Consider the following 16802-nt stretch of genomic DNA (forward strand, 5'->3'; position numbering starts at 1 on the left):
CTTCCTTGTATGTAATAACTTTTTAGAATCATATAAAACATTTTTCAGCTACTTTCCTTTCTCGTATATCCATTTTAATTGAAATAAACATATTATTGGAATCAAAACTCAACATAACACAGCACTTTCATCTCTTACTGTTTTTAAACATTTGCAGGTTTCAACATACACCTCTATTGCATTCATTCGTTCAAAACTGAACATCGATATTGACATTCGATTGACAAGACATCATTATGTAATATGTTGACGAATGATATGATAAGAAAGGAGTACCAAAAATCAATTATTATCCGTGTGTAAAATGCTTTTCTTTTTCTTCTTCTTTAAGGATAGCTTGTGTCATTTGATGTCGTTGTAATGAGCATTCGTCACACTAAGAACCAACAGTAGTGTACATGTATATATCAAGGTTAATAAAAAGTAGCTACTATTGACAGACATCTCTGTGTTCATAGACAGTAGTCCAAGCAAGGATAATCAACTTCAATATTTGCCAAGGCGATAAACGTAATTGGCATACTATGTATTTAAGTATGATAAATCAGGGATCAAATGACACAGTCAACACAATTGAGCATATCTTAAATGGTTTAAAAAAAATGTTTCACACTGTCTGATGATCGGAATTCATAACATGGACGAGGTCCGGATTGTACAAATATGTGGAATGTGTATTCTTAATTCCCTGAACGAGTGCACGCAATCTAATAACGTCTTTACTCTAACTTCCTCTGGCTTCCGGGGTGGTAATATGGTAACGAAGTAGGCATGAATACGTTTTTATAAATTTTCTCTAGAGTTCTGTCGCATCAACTTCTTAACACGTATTGGTGGAACGGGAGTCTGAACATTATAATCCTCGTTGTCTATAAATGCATTATTGACGTGAAAGTTAGGAATATAACGATTCCTGTCGGGAAGTTCCATAATGTTGAGCAAAGGATTTTCATTTGGTTGGATATTGGATATTTTTTCATCTGATTCATAGTTTATGTCTTTGTCAAAGACTGAAGTTCTACCTTCCCCGGAAGAAGGATTATTTAAATCAGACGTGAGTTGTCTTTCCCTTCTCTGATTTATGTTATCTACGTCACATTTAAGTGCGCACGTATGACAGTTTGTACTCACTGATTTGTTTGTGACGTCAACACTTTTACCATCATCGTCAAAACTATAGACACAGGTAGGGTACATAGACTTTGCTTGATCAAAATTAATATTCAAGTCAGATGTTGTCCCTAAGTTGTTCTCCTGTTGAACTCGTCCCTCTTCCACACGCAAGTTTATGTCAGAGTTAACATCCACGTCATCCTGGTGGTGAATGCACGTTGGACATTGTGGCGTTCCCGTTAAATCGTTCTCGTGTGAAGGGGAAGTGTTCTCCCCACAGACGATGTTATAATACCCGCCGGTGCGGCACACGTCCGGCAGGTCGACTCCACTAGAAGTCGCACTATTTGGTGTCTGTGGAATGACATCCAGGCCGGGACGATTGTGGTCCCGCTCTGTAAAAGACTGTGATTGTGTCTGGGAGTTTTTGCGACTTCGATTGTGGTTACGATGGGACCACGTAGATGACTTTGAAACACTCTTACTTACGTGTTTAGAACTCAGCAACTTTCTAGACAGAAGTGGTGTTGAGTCTTTACCGCCAAAGAAGCCCGGCGATGGGGTGGCAGACGCCGGTGTCAATATGTTGGAGTCTACTGATATCTCCCGACACAAAGGACGATTGTTGTTATTGTTTATTTTCAACTTCAACACATCTTTCATTTTCTTCAATCGTGTTTCACTCCGAGCTTTGCTGGACAATCGAGTGCCTTGTGAAGATGTTTTCGGATCACAGTCTTCAACAATATTGTGAACAGAATCCGATATCGTAGAAAGTTTTGTGTTGGACATGGGATCTTCGGAACTCACTTTCGATTCATCCATATCAATGGACGTTGTCGAGGAACTAGTGGACGCCGATGTCTCACTATGGGGCGACAAATGTTCTCCAGCGCGTTTCTTCGGTAATGAAAGTTCAATTTTCTTCCAGAATTTCTCAAGTCTTTTCGAATCCTCTTCGCCTGGCCATTCTATGTATGTCACCGTACTAAGGATAGTTTTAAGGTTTTTGTCTAGTGTTTTACATTTCGATACATCTTCCAGAACAATAGGTATTATTTTGTGACGCATCTTCAACATTTCGTGCTGCGCTTTCTGATACTCCATGCGGCACCATTCACTGTTTATATAATTAGGAGTAAGGATCATGATAGTCCTGCGGCTCCTCTCTATTGCTGAAATAATGTTATTGGCGATAGCTGAAAATAAAACAACAACACACCTTCATACATCTGTACGGGAACTTATATTGGAAGATAATGATTCCTTATACAGCTTACATCCAACGTAATATTTCTTTGTAAGTAAACGTTTACTAATTAGATGAGAACATCAAACACAGATCTATAATATAACAGACAATTAAATTCAGCAGTTGAAAAAAAGGCTCAATGAGGATAAATGGGTTATTTCACGGATTAGCATGACCCAACAACTATAGAAAGACTGAGCCGAAGACTTGGTCTTTGTTGGAGACAATTAAACAAAAACAATAACTCCTCTAGCTACTACTGAAGATGGAAGGATTCAGTTTAACGATTAAAACGAACGAGAAAAGACTCAATATATACCTTCACCCGGCGTAAAGTCTCGAAAATGCATGCACACTTTGAATCCCATTTCCATTTCCAACTTTGGGTAAAGCTTGGTGAGGACAAACTGTTCATCCTCTTTAGAAGATTTGTAAGATATGAAAGCGTCATAGATTTGTCCGTCTGAAATTAGCAAAATACATTTTCAGAACACACCATGTTTGTTTTCAGGTTATATAAATAAAAGCCGGAGAGCTGTGCTGTGCTAGAGTGTGATTTATTTATTTATTTTCCCTTATTTTTTCAACAAAAACGAAATATTTGTTTAATTCGTATTAATTACGATTGCTATCCCAAATAGAAGAAGCGCTCAAGGTGTTTTTATGTGGTTTATCATTTCGATGTATGAAACATAGATATGTTGTCCACCTTGTCATTCTATATCCACTAAAATACAATACTCTCCATATCATATCTTCAGTTAACATCCTGTTTCTTTACGATAATATTTATTTCTATTTTATCCATGTATTTCGTTGTATTTACGCTGAACTGAAAATGAATTATCTTCTTGGTGAACAAGTAATTTTTATTATTTGCGTAGAAAATATTTCTGAAAAATACTGAAATGAGATTACCATTTTCCTCGTAGTGTTGAAAGTAGTGCACGATCTTCATGATAAAGACGAATCGCCGCCGCCACATGAAGTAAGTGATGAGGCAAACGATGATTGTGAAGAATACAAGGGAACCAATGGTGAAACCAATCACATATAAATGTACAGAGGTGTCGTCTTCTTCTGTAAGTAAAAAGGAAATACATGTAACACTTCAATTCAACAATATATAAAGGTAACAATACAAATAAACAATATGTACAGGTAACAATAAACTCAACAATATGTACAGGTAACAATACAAATAAGCAATATGTACAGGTAACATTAAACTCAACAATAAACATAGGTAACAACACAGCTTAACAATATACACAGATAACACTACGACTCAACAATATATACAGATAACACTACGACTCCACAATATATACAGATAACACTACAACTCCACAATATATACAGATAACACTATGACTCCACAATATATACAGATAACACTACAACTCAACAATATATACATATAACACTACGACTCAACAATATATACAGATAACACTACTACTCCACAATATATACAGATAACACTACGACTCAACAATATATACAGATAACACTACGACTCAACAATATATACAGATAACACTATGACTCCACAATATATACAGATAGCACTACGACTCAACAATATATACAGATAACACTACGACTCCACAATATATACAGATAACACTTCAACTCCATAATATATACAGATAACACTACGACTCCACAATATATACATATAACACTATGACTCCACAATATGTACAGATAACACTACGACTCCACAATATATACAGATAGCACTACGACTCCACAATATATACAGATAACACTACGACTCCACAATATATACAGATAGCACCACGACTCCACAATATATACAGATAACACTATGACTCCACAATATATACAGATAACACTACGACTCCACAATATGTACAGATAACACTACGACTCAACAATATATACAGATAACACTACAACTCTACAATATATACAGATAACACCACGACTCCACAATATATACAGATAACACTACGACTCCACAATATATACAGATAGCACTACGACTCCACAATATATACATGTAACACTATGACTCCACAATATATACATATAACACTATGACTCCACAATATATACAGATAACACTACGACTCCACAATATGTACAGATAGCACTACGACTCCACAATATATACAGATAGCACCACGACTCCACAATATATACAGATAACACTACGACTCCACAATATATACATATAACACTATGACTCCACAATATGTACAGATAAAACTACGACTCCACAATATATACAGATAGCACCACGACTCCACAATATGTACAGATAAAACTACGACTCCACAATATATACATATAACACTATGACTCCACAATATGTACAGATAGCACTACGACTCCACAATATATACAGATAGCACCACGACTCCACAATATATACAGATAACACCACGACTCCACAATATATACAGATAACACTACGACTCCACAATATATACAGATAACACTACGACTCCACAATATATACAGATAACACTACGACTCCACAATATATACATATAACACTATGACTCCACAATATATACAGATAGCACCACGACTCCACAATATATACAGATAACACTACGACTCCACAATATATACATATAACACTACGACTGCACAATATATACAGATAACACTACAACTCAACAATATATACAGATAACACCACGACTCCACAATATATACAGATAACACTACGACTCCACAATATATACAGATAACACTACGACCCCACAATATATACAGATAACACTACGACCCCACAATATATACAGATAACACCACGACCCCACAATATATACAGATAACACCACGACCCCACAATATATACAGATAACACCACGACTCCACAATATATACAGATAACACTACAACTGCACAATATATACAGATAACACTATGACTCCACAATATATACAGATAACTCTACGACTCCACAATATATACAGATAACACTACGACTCCACAATATACACAGATAACACTACGACTCCACAATATATACAGATAACACTTCAACTCCACAATATATACAGATAACACTATGACTCCACAATATATACAGATAGCACCACGACTCCACAATATATACATATAACACCACGACTCCACAATATATACAGATAGCACCACGACTCCACAATATATACATATAACACTACGACTCCACAATATATACAGATAACACTACGACTCCACAATATATACAGATAACACTACGACTCCACAATATATACAGATAACACCACGACCCCACAATATATACAGATAACACTACGACCCCACAATATATACAGATAACACCACGACTCCACAATATATACAGATAACACCACGACTCCACAATATATACAGATAACACCACGACTCCACAATATATACAGATAACACTACAACTGCACAATATATACAGATAACACTATGACTCCACAATATATACAGATAACTCTACGACTCCACAATATATACAGATAACACTACGACTCCACAATATACACAGATAACACTACGACTCCACAATATATACAGATAACACTTCAACTCCACAATATATACAGATAACACTATGACTCCACAATATATACAGATAGCACCACGACTCCACAATATATACATATAACACCACGACTCCACAATATATACAGATAACACTACGACTCCACAATATATACAGATAACACTACGACTCCACAATATATACAGATAACACCACGACTCCACAATATATACAGATAACACTACGACTCCACAATATATACAGATAACACTACGACTCCACAATATATACAGATAACACTACGACTCCACAATATATACAGATAACACTATGACTCCACAATATATACAGATAAAACTACGACTCCACAATATATACAGATAAAACACTCAAACTAAAAGTATATTGCATGGTAGTTTAGCTTATTGCATGGTAGTTTAGCTTATTGCATGGTAGTTTAGCTTATTGCCCGGTAGTTTAGCTTAGACGTTGATAAAACTCGATAATAAATATAAACAATATCCTGTAAGTAGATTTATCTTTCTCAATATCTGGAGAAGTAATTCTACTTTACCATAATTTCACTTGTAAAAGATGGATATAAATAAAACAAAATCATCAACAATTGTACTTTTGAATACAATAAACAAATAAAAAAAACCTCAATAGTTATGATATTCCCGCGACTGAAGTGCTAAGTTACGTTTCCATGGTCTTTCAATACCACTTTACAGACTTGGTTTGTAACAGAAACAACTTTTTTCCTGTTAAGAATGAAGTACAGTAATATCGACAAAAGACAACGGGTTAAAAAAAATAGATACAGAAAAGACGCCACATTATCAAATTAAATTACATCAGTGTTGCAGTGCATAACAAATGAATACTGCGATAGAGAATCACTATAGTAAGTGGTAAAAATAGTCACAAAATTCATATATAAACAACACTTCAACAGAGAAACAATACAGAAGTTATAGTCAAAATGGTTACATAATACGTCACATTGATAGACAATGTTTTAACAGAGAAACAATACAGAAGTTATAGTCAAAATGGTTACATAATACGTCACATTGATAGACAATGTTTTAACAGAGAAACAATACAGGAGTTATAGTCAAAATGGTTACATAATACGTCACATTGATAGACAATGTTTTAACAGAGAAACAATACAGGAGTTATAGTCAAAATGGTTACATAATACGTCACCTGTATACCACAGTAATATCGCAATATTGCAGAAACAAGTTACCAATCTTTACCGAAGGTAGATATCGAGCAAATGTTCAAAACGTCCGATAATTTATCTCTATATTTATTTCTTCTTGATTTAGTCATGCGAATTTACCTTAACTTCACTTATATTTTAGCGCTTCAATAAATCCAGCACTTTAGCAGAAAGCAGAATTTTGGCGTCCTGGAACATAATCATCTTTCTTATGACAGGTAATCATCATCCAGGTGTATCTTATACCACATACATTCAACAGATGAAAGTTTATTTTTGTTGACAAGGAAAATATTTTCAAATCTTACAATACCCTAATGTGAAAGTGAAGATATTTGTTCTTTATCTTAATCAATTTCAGTTTGTTATCTATATTGATGGACATTATTTAATCAATCGATTTAAACGATATGAATATGTGTATCAGCTTTGGTATGGACTTTAAAACAAAAATACAAAGTTTTACAGAAGTGAATTAATTTCTATGCGTAATGATTTTTTGAATATTGAAATTCATATCCCATAACACTATATTGCTAGAAGGTATCAACACATAACAACATCAGAAACCGCTTAGAAAATTGTTCAACTTTCGAATTTGATTTTGACTAGACAACAGGAGGATGAGCAATACGCATTCACAGTTTTTCTTATACATATAATTTGAAATTTTAAAATTGAACGCTTTTGAACTTGAATTGTTTTCCCTTACCAAATTTGTATATTTTGTTATCTAATTAATAATAATTAAATACATGATATACTTATTTGTTGTGAAATGTTGTATTTAGAATTAATTAAACAAATAAATAAGTAATATACTTATAGATGTACACAATAAGTGAAGAAGACAATAACACACCATTAGGTACTGTTATGTGTGCAATATGGCATAACAAAGGGAATTAGGAGAACGATGATATACATTTAGATAGCGAATCAGTAAGTGGGATAGAGAAAGTATGTACATACAGACAAATAATAAATAGTAAGTTTCATCACGGACTTAGATATAGATTTATGATTTAGTCTGTATTTTAACAGAGACAATATGTAGTCGTAGTTAGTATGATAGAGACAAAAAGTAGTTAATAGGTGTGGTAGAGATAATAAGTAATTAACTAATATGTGTTAAGTGTGCTGGAGATAAATGATACTAAATGATACATAAGTAAGTATATCTATATGTACTAAACGCGTATTTGTATGATTAATTATGAAACTTAAGTGCTAAGTATCAGAAAAACAATAATCTGTTAAATAATTTATGTATATAGGAAAGACAATGTCTACAAGTACATGTACACTAATTAAAATGTGATAAAGATAATATACTTAAAAGAAGTAGCGGTTAGTATGGTGAAGACAACAAACCATTGAATGAACAAATATTACCGTAAGTATATATAAGACAATATGTTATAATCAGGTCAATAGTAAGTAGTGATTTCAATAACGGCAATCGACACGTGAAACAATTATGGCTTATTATGAGGAGGCAATACACAGCAGGTAAATATTAACGGACGACAATGACGGAGACAATATGTCGCAGTTTGTTTAGTGACCAGTGACACATTCATGACCTCTGTGACAGATCGCCCTTAATACATGACTGTTTGTTAAGCACAGAGCGTTGATTGTTTACGTTAATTATACTACGTATTAAGTGAAGTATTTCACCATCGCTGTTGTTATGGTGTCACTTGCAAAATGTCATATAATTAAGAATTTCATCTTATTTAGGACATTTATTTAAGATGTCAAATACTAGCAGCACATATGGAAGTCATCACTCTGACTAAACCATGCCTTATAAAGGTGTGGTCCCTGTGTCTTGATGGAGTATAACAGAGAACTAGATGATATAGTCTATCGTGTCCTAACAACCCAACCGAGACATGCCTTGTTTATAACGTATTGTTGACAGAAGCAATAATTGTCATTTTATACACAATATATCAGTTGAAGCCTACTAAAATATTTATCTCAGTTAATACGTTAAATATAGAAATGAAACGGTAATTTCAAAATTGCACCTGGTTATTTTGATATGTAATTTATAAATCTTACATGTATTGTGAAATACTTATATATCACGTCTCCGTGATAATTTGAGAAATTACATTTAACATTTTTAGAAAAAAAACAAAACACGTTTCTATTTTACGAGGAAATATCACAATCAATAGCACATAGGGACACGGATATCTACATACAAATATATATATATATATGGTTTTGATAAATAGATTACCTTTAGTGAACTCTGGAAGGATTATCAAATCCTGACATCGGTCACCTTCATAGCCAGCATCGCACAGGCATACCATGGAAGTTTTATTCTTGTCGCGATGGCCGCAGGAACCACGTTCTCCACAGTCCAGCTCACATGCATGTTCACACAGCGTACCAATCCACCCCTTATCACAGAGACATTTAATTCGGCCCTTCCGAAGTTGATCTGGATCACAGACGCCATGTTTACACCGAAAGCCTTTGCTGCATTCTCCTCTGACCGCCATCGAGGTATTGTCCACGGCGGGTAGGATAAATGGTGATGACTCCTGAAAACATCTATACACACCACCATTCAATAAACACTGTCCAGTTTGACACGACTTCTCACACACTGTTTTAAGAGATAGCGGATTTACCGTCGACACTTCTGTCAATTTAGCATTGTTCAATGTATTGGATGTGCTAAGTACGGAGCTAGTCGTATTAACGGTACCACCAATTTTAGTATTCTCCAAAGTATCCTGAGCAGTGCTATTGGTAGATTCGAATTCAAAATTCGTTATATTGTTATGCATGATTTCCATTGTAGTGTTATTTGGTAAACCAATTGTTTTGGCGTTCGATCTAACATTGTTAGAAGAATTGTCACTTGGCTTTCTTTCTTCTTGTTTATTTACGTCGTCATTGAGTTGTGGTTGTGTGTTAGACGGTGGCTTAACTAAGGGAAATATAAATGGTGGACTCTTTTTGTTGCCATTGCGTGGTCTGAATGTTCCTAATATCATTAGCGGTCTTTTCGTTGGACCCGATGGTGCAGATTGTGACTGAGTTATCCATGGTGTTCCATCTTGTGTGTTATTGCCACCTTCATTTTCTACTTTACTCACCTTCTCTTTACACCATTTTCCTACATATCCTTCCTCGCATGCGCAAATTACATCACAGGTAGATTGATCGAGAAAACATTTCCCATGGTGACATATTGAAAATAACTGACAATAATCGAGGCATGTTTTGCCTGGCGGTCGTCCTCTTCCAGATCCCCAAAGAGGTCGTGATCCAAAATTGGATTCCGATGAAGCTATTGGTGTCAATAAACCAACAACCACCATAGCTAGGTAGAACGGAGAAGAATAATCCAAATAGCACATCATGTTGGATCACAATTCAAATATTCAGAATCATTTTGTGTTCACAATATGACAGAATACACACTCATTTTATAAAATTCCATAGAAAAACAATATCTATTTGAATATTCCTTCAATACCACAACAAACTTCCATTTAGAATGTTGCCATGCTGCCCTGTGGTGTCACACTTTAACAAGTGTTACACACTCCTATGTATTGTAAATAACGAATTACTAGTGTTTGTGAATCTCCTCTCTGCACTCCGAGCACTTCGCTAATGGTTGAGGTGGGTCATGTCTATAGTGTTCACTGTTCTGGGGTCAGAGCCACAAAATGACATAATCTATCAAAGCCTGACAGGTTCACTGACGTTTATACCATACACAGCATACAAACGAGCTACTGGGCATACTAAAACATCCCTTACACTGTATAGGCGACCTCGGTACAGGTAAAAAGGTAACAACGCCTGGCAGAGGCAGCACAGAAGTCGAGGTGAAGATTTTGTTTTATTAGCGACTGTAATAGCACAGTCTTCTAGGGTGACGAGGAGGTGTTACCGTATGAACGCGCTTGACAGATCAAGGCGCCGGACTGCGACTTAACGCGTCCGCCGTGCACATTTAGTGGGTTATCATTTCAATTACCAAAAATGTAAGATGATGTTAATGTTCTCTGAGATATCAACACCGCCATATAAGAAATTGTTTATAACAAGTTTCAGTCAGATATCATTGGGATATCTGTCAGGTCACGTTGCCACTCCCTTGGTTTATGTAAAATATTGTTTTGATTTATAATTGCTATCAACTTTAAATTGATATCATACTTTCAAGTCATATTTAGGTCCTCATTTGTTTTGTCAAAAAATTAATTAACTTTGAATGCTAATTTGATACTATAGAATAGATTTTCATGTGATTTGTTTGTCCTTACGATATATGTCTTCTAACAAATTGTCTAGCTGATCTGTTTAAGGATGTACGATGGTTTAAAACAATTTGTCTTCGGTATCAAATCAGTCGAAGAGATATGTACATAATTTTAAATATTCTAAATATTGCAAGTATTAAAAGTGCACTAAGAAAACGTTTTTGTTACATGTATCTGTCAAAAATAAAAATCACTTTGAAGACTTAAATATCACAAGTTTTACCGTTTCCAGATAGTTGCCAACCTGATTCTAGACAGTATGACAATTACATTTCGCATTATTTAAAAACAAAATTGCATATTCATGTATAAAAAGAAAACATCTTTATGTTAAGTTAACAATGTTAATTCTTATATCACCAGATTGATTATAAGTAGAAAACATTTTGGCATACAAAATCTTTTTTTTTCAATTTGCGTTCTTTGTATGTAATTGGTATTGTTCACATATTGTGAATTTGCAAAATGTTGTCAAATGAGGACTTTGCTCCCTTGACCTTGACTTCTGACCAGTAAAGGTGGAGAGTGTAATGTTATGACAAAATATTAACAACAAAATTTGATATGACATTGATTCGAAATGAGACATGATGGTATTAAAGGATATGATTACACTTCATGCGTCCCAGATCCCTTCTTAAAATGTCAGGGGCAACAAAATGATCATTTAATGCAAAGAAAACTAGATCAAAACAGGTTTTTCACAAAAGACAAAACCACGTCTATTCCTAGATATCACAAGACTTTGTTCTGCAGCAGACCTGTTTCATTGACCATGAAGAATCATCTTGAACATAACTGCGGTTTACAAGCTGCCGCACATAAAAAGGCAGAACTGATTAAATTTTGTTGATAAGTGCTTCTTCAGTGAAAAACATAATAGTTTTGTTTTCTCAGATAAGGACATTTCTCTCAAATGACACTTTATATGGACATTTGGTGTTACAAGGGTATTACTTCTCTTTCAAGCAAAATAAGTTCTACCAGAAGACTCGAAGTGTTTCTTTCAAGTTTCTATTTTTACAAAATTTTAACGTGTATTCTTATGCCTTAAATGAAAACTTGACTGTTAGTCCAGCCATTTTTAATTTGGTCCCATTACATCTAGACATAACGTTGTAATCTTACCATAGCATTCTTCTTGTCTCATTTTAGATACTCAGGTTTCTAGTATTTCAAAAACTTCAAGTATGTCTCAAATGTATCTGGGGTGTCAGTTCAGACTTGATGCCATAGTTATTCGAGTGGCAATGCCACGGACTATTGCAATACCGTATCAGAAATTCATCATCAGTGTAGAGCATCAAAACAGTAAATACCAACAAATATCTTGATGGCTATAATTGTATCTGTACTTTCAAAATGAACAGGAATATGAATCAGGAGAAAGAGAAAAAGGAAATAATATTATCAAATTCTCCTCTCGTTGGCTTGTTTTGCTTTGTTCTGATGTGTGGTATTTTTTGTTACTCATTTCAATACTGTGATTTGTTTTTTGTGCATTTTACCGTCAAACTATTTTTGCTATTAGCGCAATCATTTATTTGATATACTATGCAGTATGTCAGTACAGAACAACCGGAATCAGATATTTGATATTTGCTTTAAAGTTGTATATGTCCTATGAAAACATCACTGTCTCTGTGCGAAAAAAATGTTATCAAAATTCCAATGGAATAATTGATTAATTTTGTATTAATTCATTAGCAGAGTATCAAGTCATCGTAAAATTGTCATTATTTGCATGGGAAGCCAAAGCTAAAATAATTAATGCAAACAAACAATGGTACTTGAGCAATGTTTTGTTACATAACCCGCGCACGGTATAGTGAAATGCTGTGTGAATAGTGAAAGATTATATAAATAATATTGATACCACGAATATAATGTAATCATAACGTCTAAAATTCCTTATATACAATTCCAGAGTAACACTGTCCAGTGATCCAATCCACTGAGATATTACCTGAATACTAGACGGTTTACCTATACTATCACTCTATCCCGAAAGCATATTATATACGATATGTAGACTTGACACTGGACGTCACACGGTCTATGTGCGTCATATCGGCAAGAAAAGTGGCCGTGTTGTTTAATATAAAATAGTAATAAATGTCAACGTACGTTTTGTAAGCCAACTCAACAAAGTCACCCAGTGCCTGACCAGGGATTTCATCTACATACAAACAAACATATCGTTAGGGAGCTTTTGTAAATAAAGTACAGATCAAAATTGATCTCAAACAGAGAGAAATAAGGTTATTATTCTCTCTCAGATAGTACTTTACACATGTTGCTGAGTCAATTGCTAAATTGGATATGTTTTGTGATTTTATTATGTCTTGATTGTTGCACAAAGGTATTACTTTGAGTTTGCAACGTTCATCCTAAACGAAGCTGATTCGATTCAAACATACGAATCTGGTACTATTGTGGACCAGTTTTAATGATACGATTTTCAGTACTGTCAGGATAATTATTTTATTAATGTAAAGTGTATCATTTGTAATTGGTACATAAAACAAACATTAAAACGCGAACAGCGTAAAGACGAATACATTACAATATCATTTTCATTGTGATTCTAGTCTTTCGGACTCTTTTAGAGATTAAATTACCAACACATTTTGCATATAAAATAATGTATTTCATCCGTCGTGAACTTTCTTGTCAACTACTATTATCCAAACATCATTTCACCATAATGCTTCCTTAAATCCAATAAACAATTTCCCCATTAAAACGTCACAATTATTGTCCTTGATGAATACATTGGTGTCAGCACATCGTATGAATTTACACAATAAATAGGATGTTTGTGTTTTACAGAAAATTTTGCCTCAATGTTTAGTTTCTTAGTCTTCAGGAATGAATGCAATAATTAATCTATAATCGACATTCATCATCGAAGAAACAATCTGACTGGATATAATATCAGGACTTTTGAAAATTATTATGTAAACAATAGAAAAAATAGTAAAATCAGGAGTATACGTTCTTTATTGATCAGAAATAAACAATGAAGTACTAATTCAATTAATGATCACCACAAATCTGCCGCACTGCAAAACTATGTTGTTAACAAGGGTAATTCCAAAATAGATCAGAGAAAAATATTTACAAACGGAAAATTAATGAAGGTCAGCTATATCCATTGCATATGAAACAAGACTTTGACGATTTGCTTTCGATGGCCATATCTTGGATGACAATATATTATCATTGAACTGACTTAATATCAACTTTGTTTTGTAGCCAAAAAGATTGACCGTTTTGACTTTCATGTCCGTACACCTCAGAGAACAACGTTTCGTTGGAAGAAGAAGGCCGGCGATGAGTTATTGAATCATCTTCTATATAGAGAATTCATGGTTAGTATCTTGAAAGATAATCTATATTTTGGCACTTTTGTCTTTCTGTACTGAGGCAAAATGCTGTTTATATTCTAAGACACTGACCATGCTCCGCGCGTGAGTATAGTTCCTCACTTCAATAGATATAAAACGCAATTACGTGAATTTTCGTAAATAAACTTGGTTGTTCAAAAGAAGTCATTTCTTGAAACGGTCATTTATATTTTTAAATGAAATATTTGAACAGAAAAGAAGCATTACAATGAAATAAATGCACGTGCTAGAATAAAGTTTTTGTCAACGTATGGATTGTCGATTCAAACTTACGGATCAAGTACTCATGTGAACCGGTGTTAGTGATACGCTTTTCAGTACTGTCAGGATAATTATTTTATTAATGTATAGTGTATCATTTGTAATTGGTACATAAAACATACATTAAAACGCGAACAGCGTAAAGACGAATACATTACAATATCATTTTCATTAAGATTCTAGTCTTTCGGACTCTTTTAGAGATTAAATTACCTACACATTTTGCGTATAGAATAATGTATTTATCCGTCAACTACTATTATCCAAACATCATTTCACCATAATGCTTCCTTAAATCCAATAAACAATTTTCCTAATAAAACGTCATATTTATCGTTCTTGATGAATACATTGGTGTCAGCACATCGTATGAATTTACACAATAAATATGGTGTTTGTATTTTACGGAAAATTTTGCCTCAATATTTAGTCTCTAAGTCTTCATGAACGACTACAAGAATTAATCCATAATCGACATCCATAATTAAAGAAACAATTTGACTTGATATAATGTCTTGGGGTACGTATATTAACTTTTTATTATGTTTATGTAAACAATAGAAAAACCCGTAAAATAAAGAGTATACGTTCTTTATTGAACAGAAATAAAAATAAAGTGCTAATTCAATTGAGTGATCACCACAAATCTGCCGCACTGCAGAGCTACATTGTTAACAAGGGTAATTCCAAAATAGACCAGAGAAAAATATTTACAAACGGAAAATTAATGAAGGTCAGCTATATCCATTGCAAATGAAACAAGACTTTGACGATTTGCTTTCGATGGCCATATTTTGGATGACCATATATTATCACTGAATTGACTTTATTCCTTCTTGGTTTTGTATCCAAAACGATTGATCGTTTTGACATTCATGTCCGTACACCTCAGAGAACAACGTTTCGTTGGAAGAAGAAGGCCGGCGATGAGTCGTTATTGAATCATCATCTATATAGAGAATTCATGGTCAGTATCATCAAAGATAATCTATATTTTGGCACTTTTGTCTTTCTGTACTGAGGCAAAATGCTGTTTATATTCTAAGACACTGACCATGCTTTCATTTATCCCGGACATTGACGTTGCGCTGATTTTTGCCTAATGACGCACGTCAAAATAATTGCTCCGCGCGTGAATATAGTTCCTCACTTCAATAGATATAAAACAACGCAATTTCGTGAATTTCCGTAAATAAACTCGGTTGTTCGAAAGAAGTCGTTTCTCGAAACAGTAATTCATATTTTTAAATAAAATATTTGAATAGAAAAGAAGCATTACTATTAAATAAATGCACATGCTAGAATAGAGGTTTTGTCAACATATGAATTGTCGATTCCAACTTACGAATCTGGTACTCATGTGGACCAGTATTAGCGATACGCTTTTCAGTACTGTCAGGATAGTTATTTTTATCAATATATAGTGTATCATTTGTAATTGGTACATAAAACATACATTAAAACGCGAACAGCGTAAAGACGAATACATAACAATATCATTTTCATTGTGATTCTAGTCTTTTTGACTCATTGGAGATTAAATTGCCAGCACATTTTAGCGTATAGAATAATGTATTTCATCCGTCAACTACTATTATCCAAACATCATTTCACCATAATGCTTCCTTAAATCCAATAAACAATTTTCCAATTAAAATGTTACAATTATGGTCCTTGATGAATACATTGATGTCAGCACATCGTATGAATTTACACAGTA

General features: G+C 34.0%; 1 protein-coding gene across 1 annotated transcript; it reads right to left on the reverse strand.

Moving 5' to 3' along the window:
• Positions 1-783: 783 nt before the first annotated feature.
• LOC132561580 (uncharacterized) lies at positions 784-10499 on the reverse strand. Its single transcript, XM_060226272.1, has 4 exons — positions 9362-10499; positions 3284-3445; positions 2685-2828; positions 784-2312 (listed from the first exon to the last, which is right to left on the reverse strand). Exons 1-4 carry the CDS (start codon positions 10497-10499, stop codon positions 784-786), a joined length of 2973 nt encoding a protein of 990 aa, XP_060082255.1.
• Positions 10500-16802: the final 6303 nt, after the last annotated feature.

The sequence above is a fragment of the Ylistrum balloti genome, unplaced genomic scaffold, assembly GCF_031769215.1.
Source record: "Ylistrum balloti isolate Yb309-2 unplaced genomic scaffold, AGI_CSIRO_Ybal_v1 Utg369668, whole genome shotgun sequence".
Classification (NCBI taxonomy): domain Eukaryota; kingdom Metazoa; phylum Mollusca; class Bivalvia; order Pectinida; family Pectinidae; genus Ylistrum; species Ylistrum balloti.

Bases quoted from the DNA above. Each gene is read 5' to 3' on its own strand.
- LOC132561580 (XM_060226272.1), bottom strand. From the start codon at position 10,499: ATGATGTGCTATTTGGATTATTCTTCTCCGTTCTACCTAGCTATGGTG. The intron at 2,829-3,283 runs GTAATCTCATTT...TGCTAATTTCAG, and splicing joins TCAACACTACGAGGAAAATG to ACGGACAAATCTATGACGCT. The intron at 2,313-2,684 runs GTATATATTGAG...TTTTATTTTCAG, and splicing joins AGACTTTACGCCGGGTGAAG to CTATCGCCAATAACATTATT.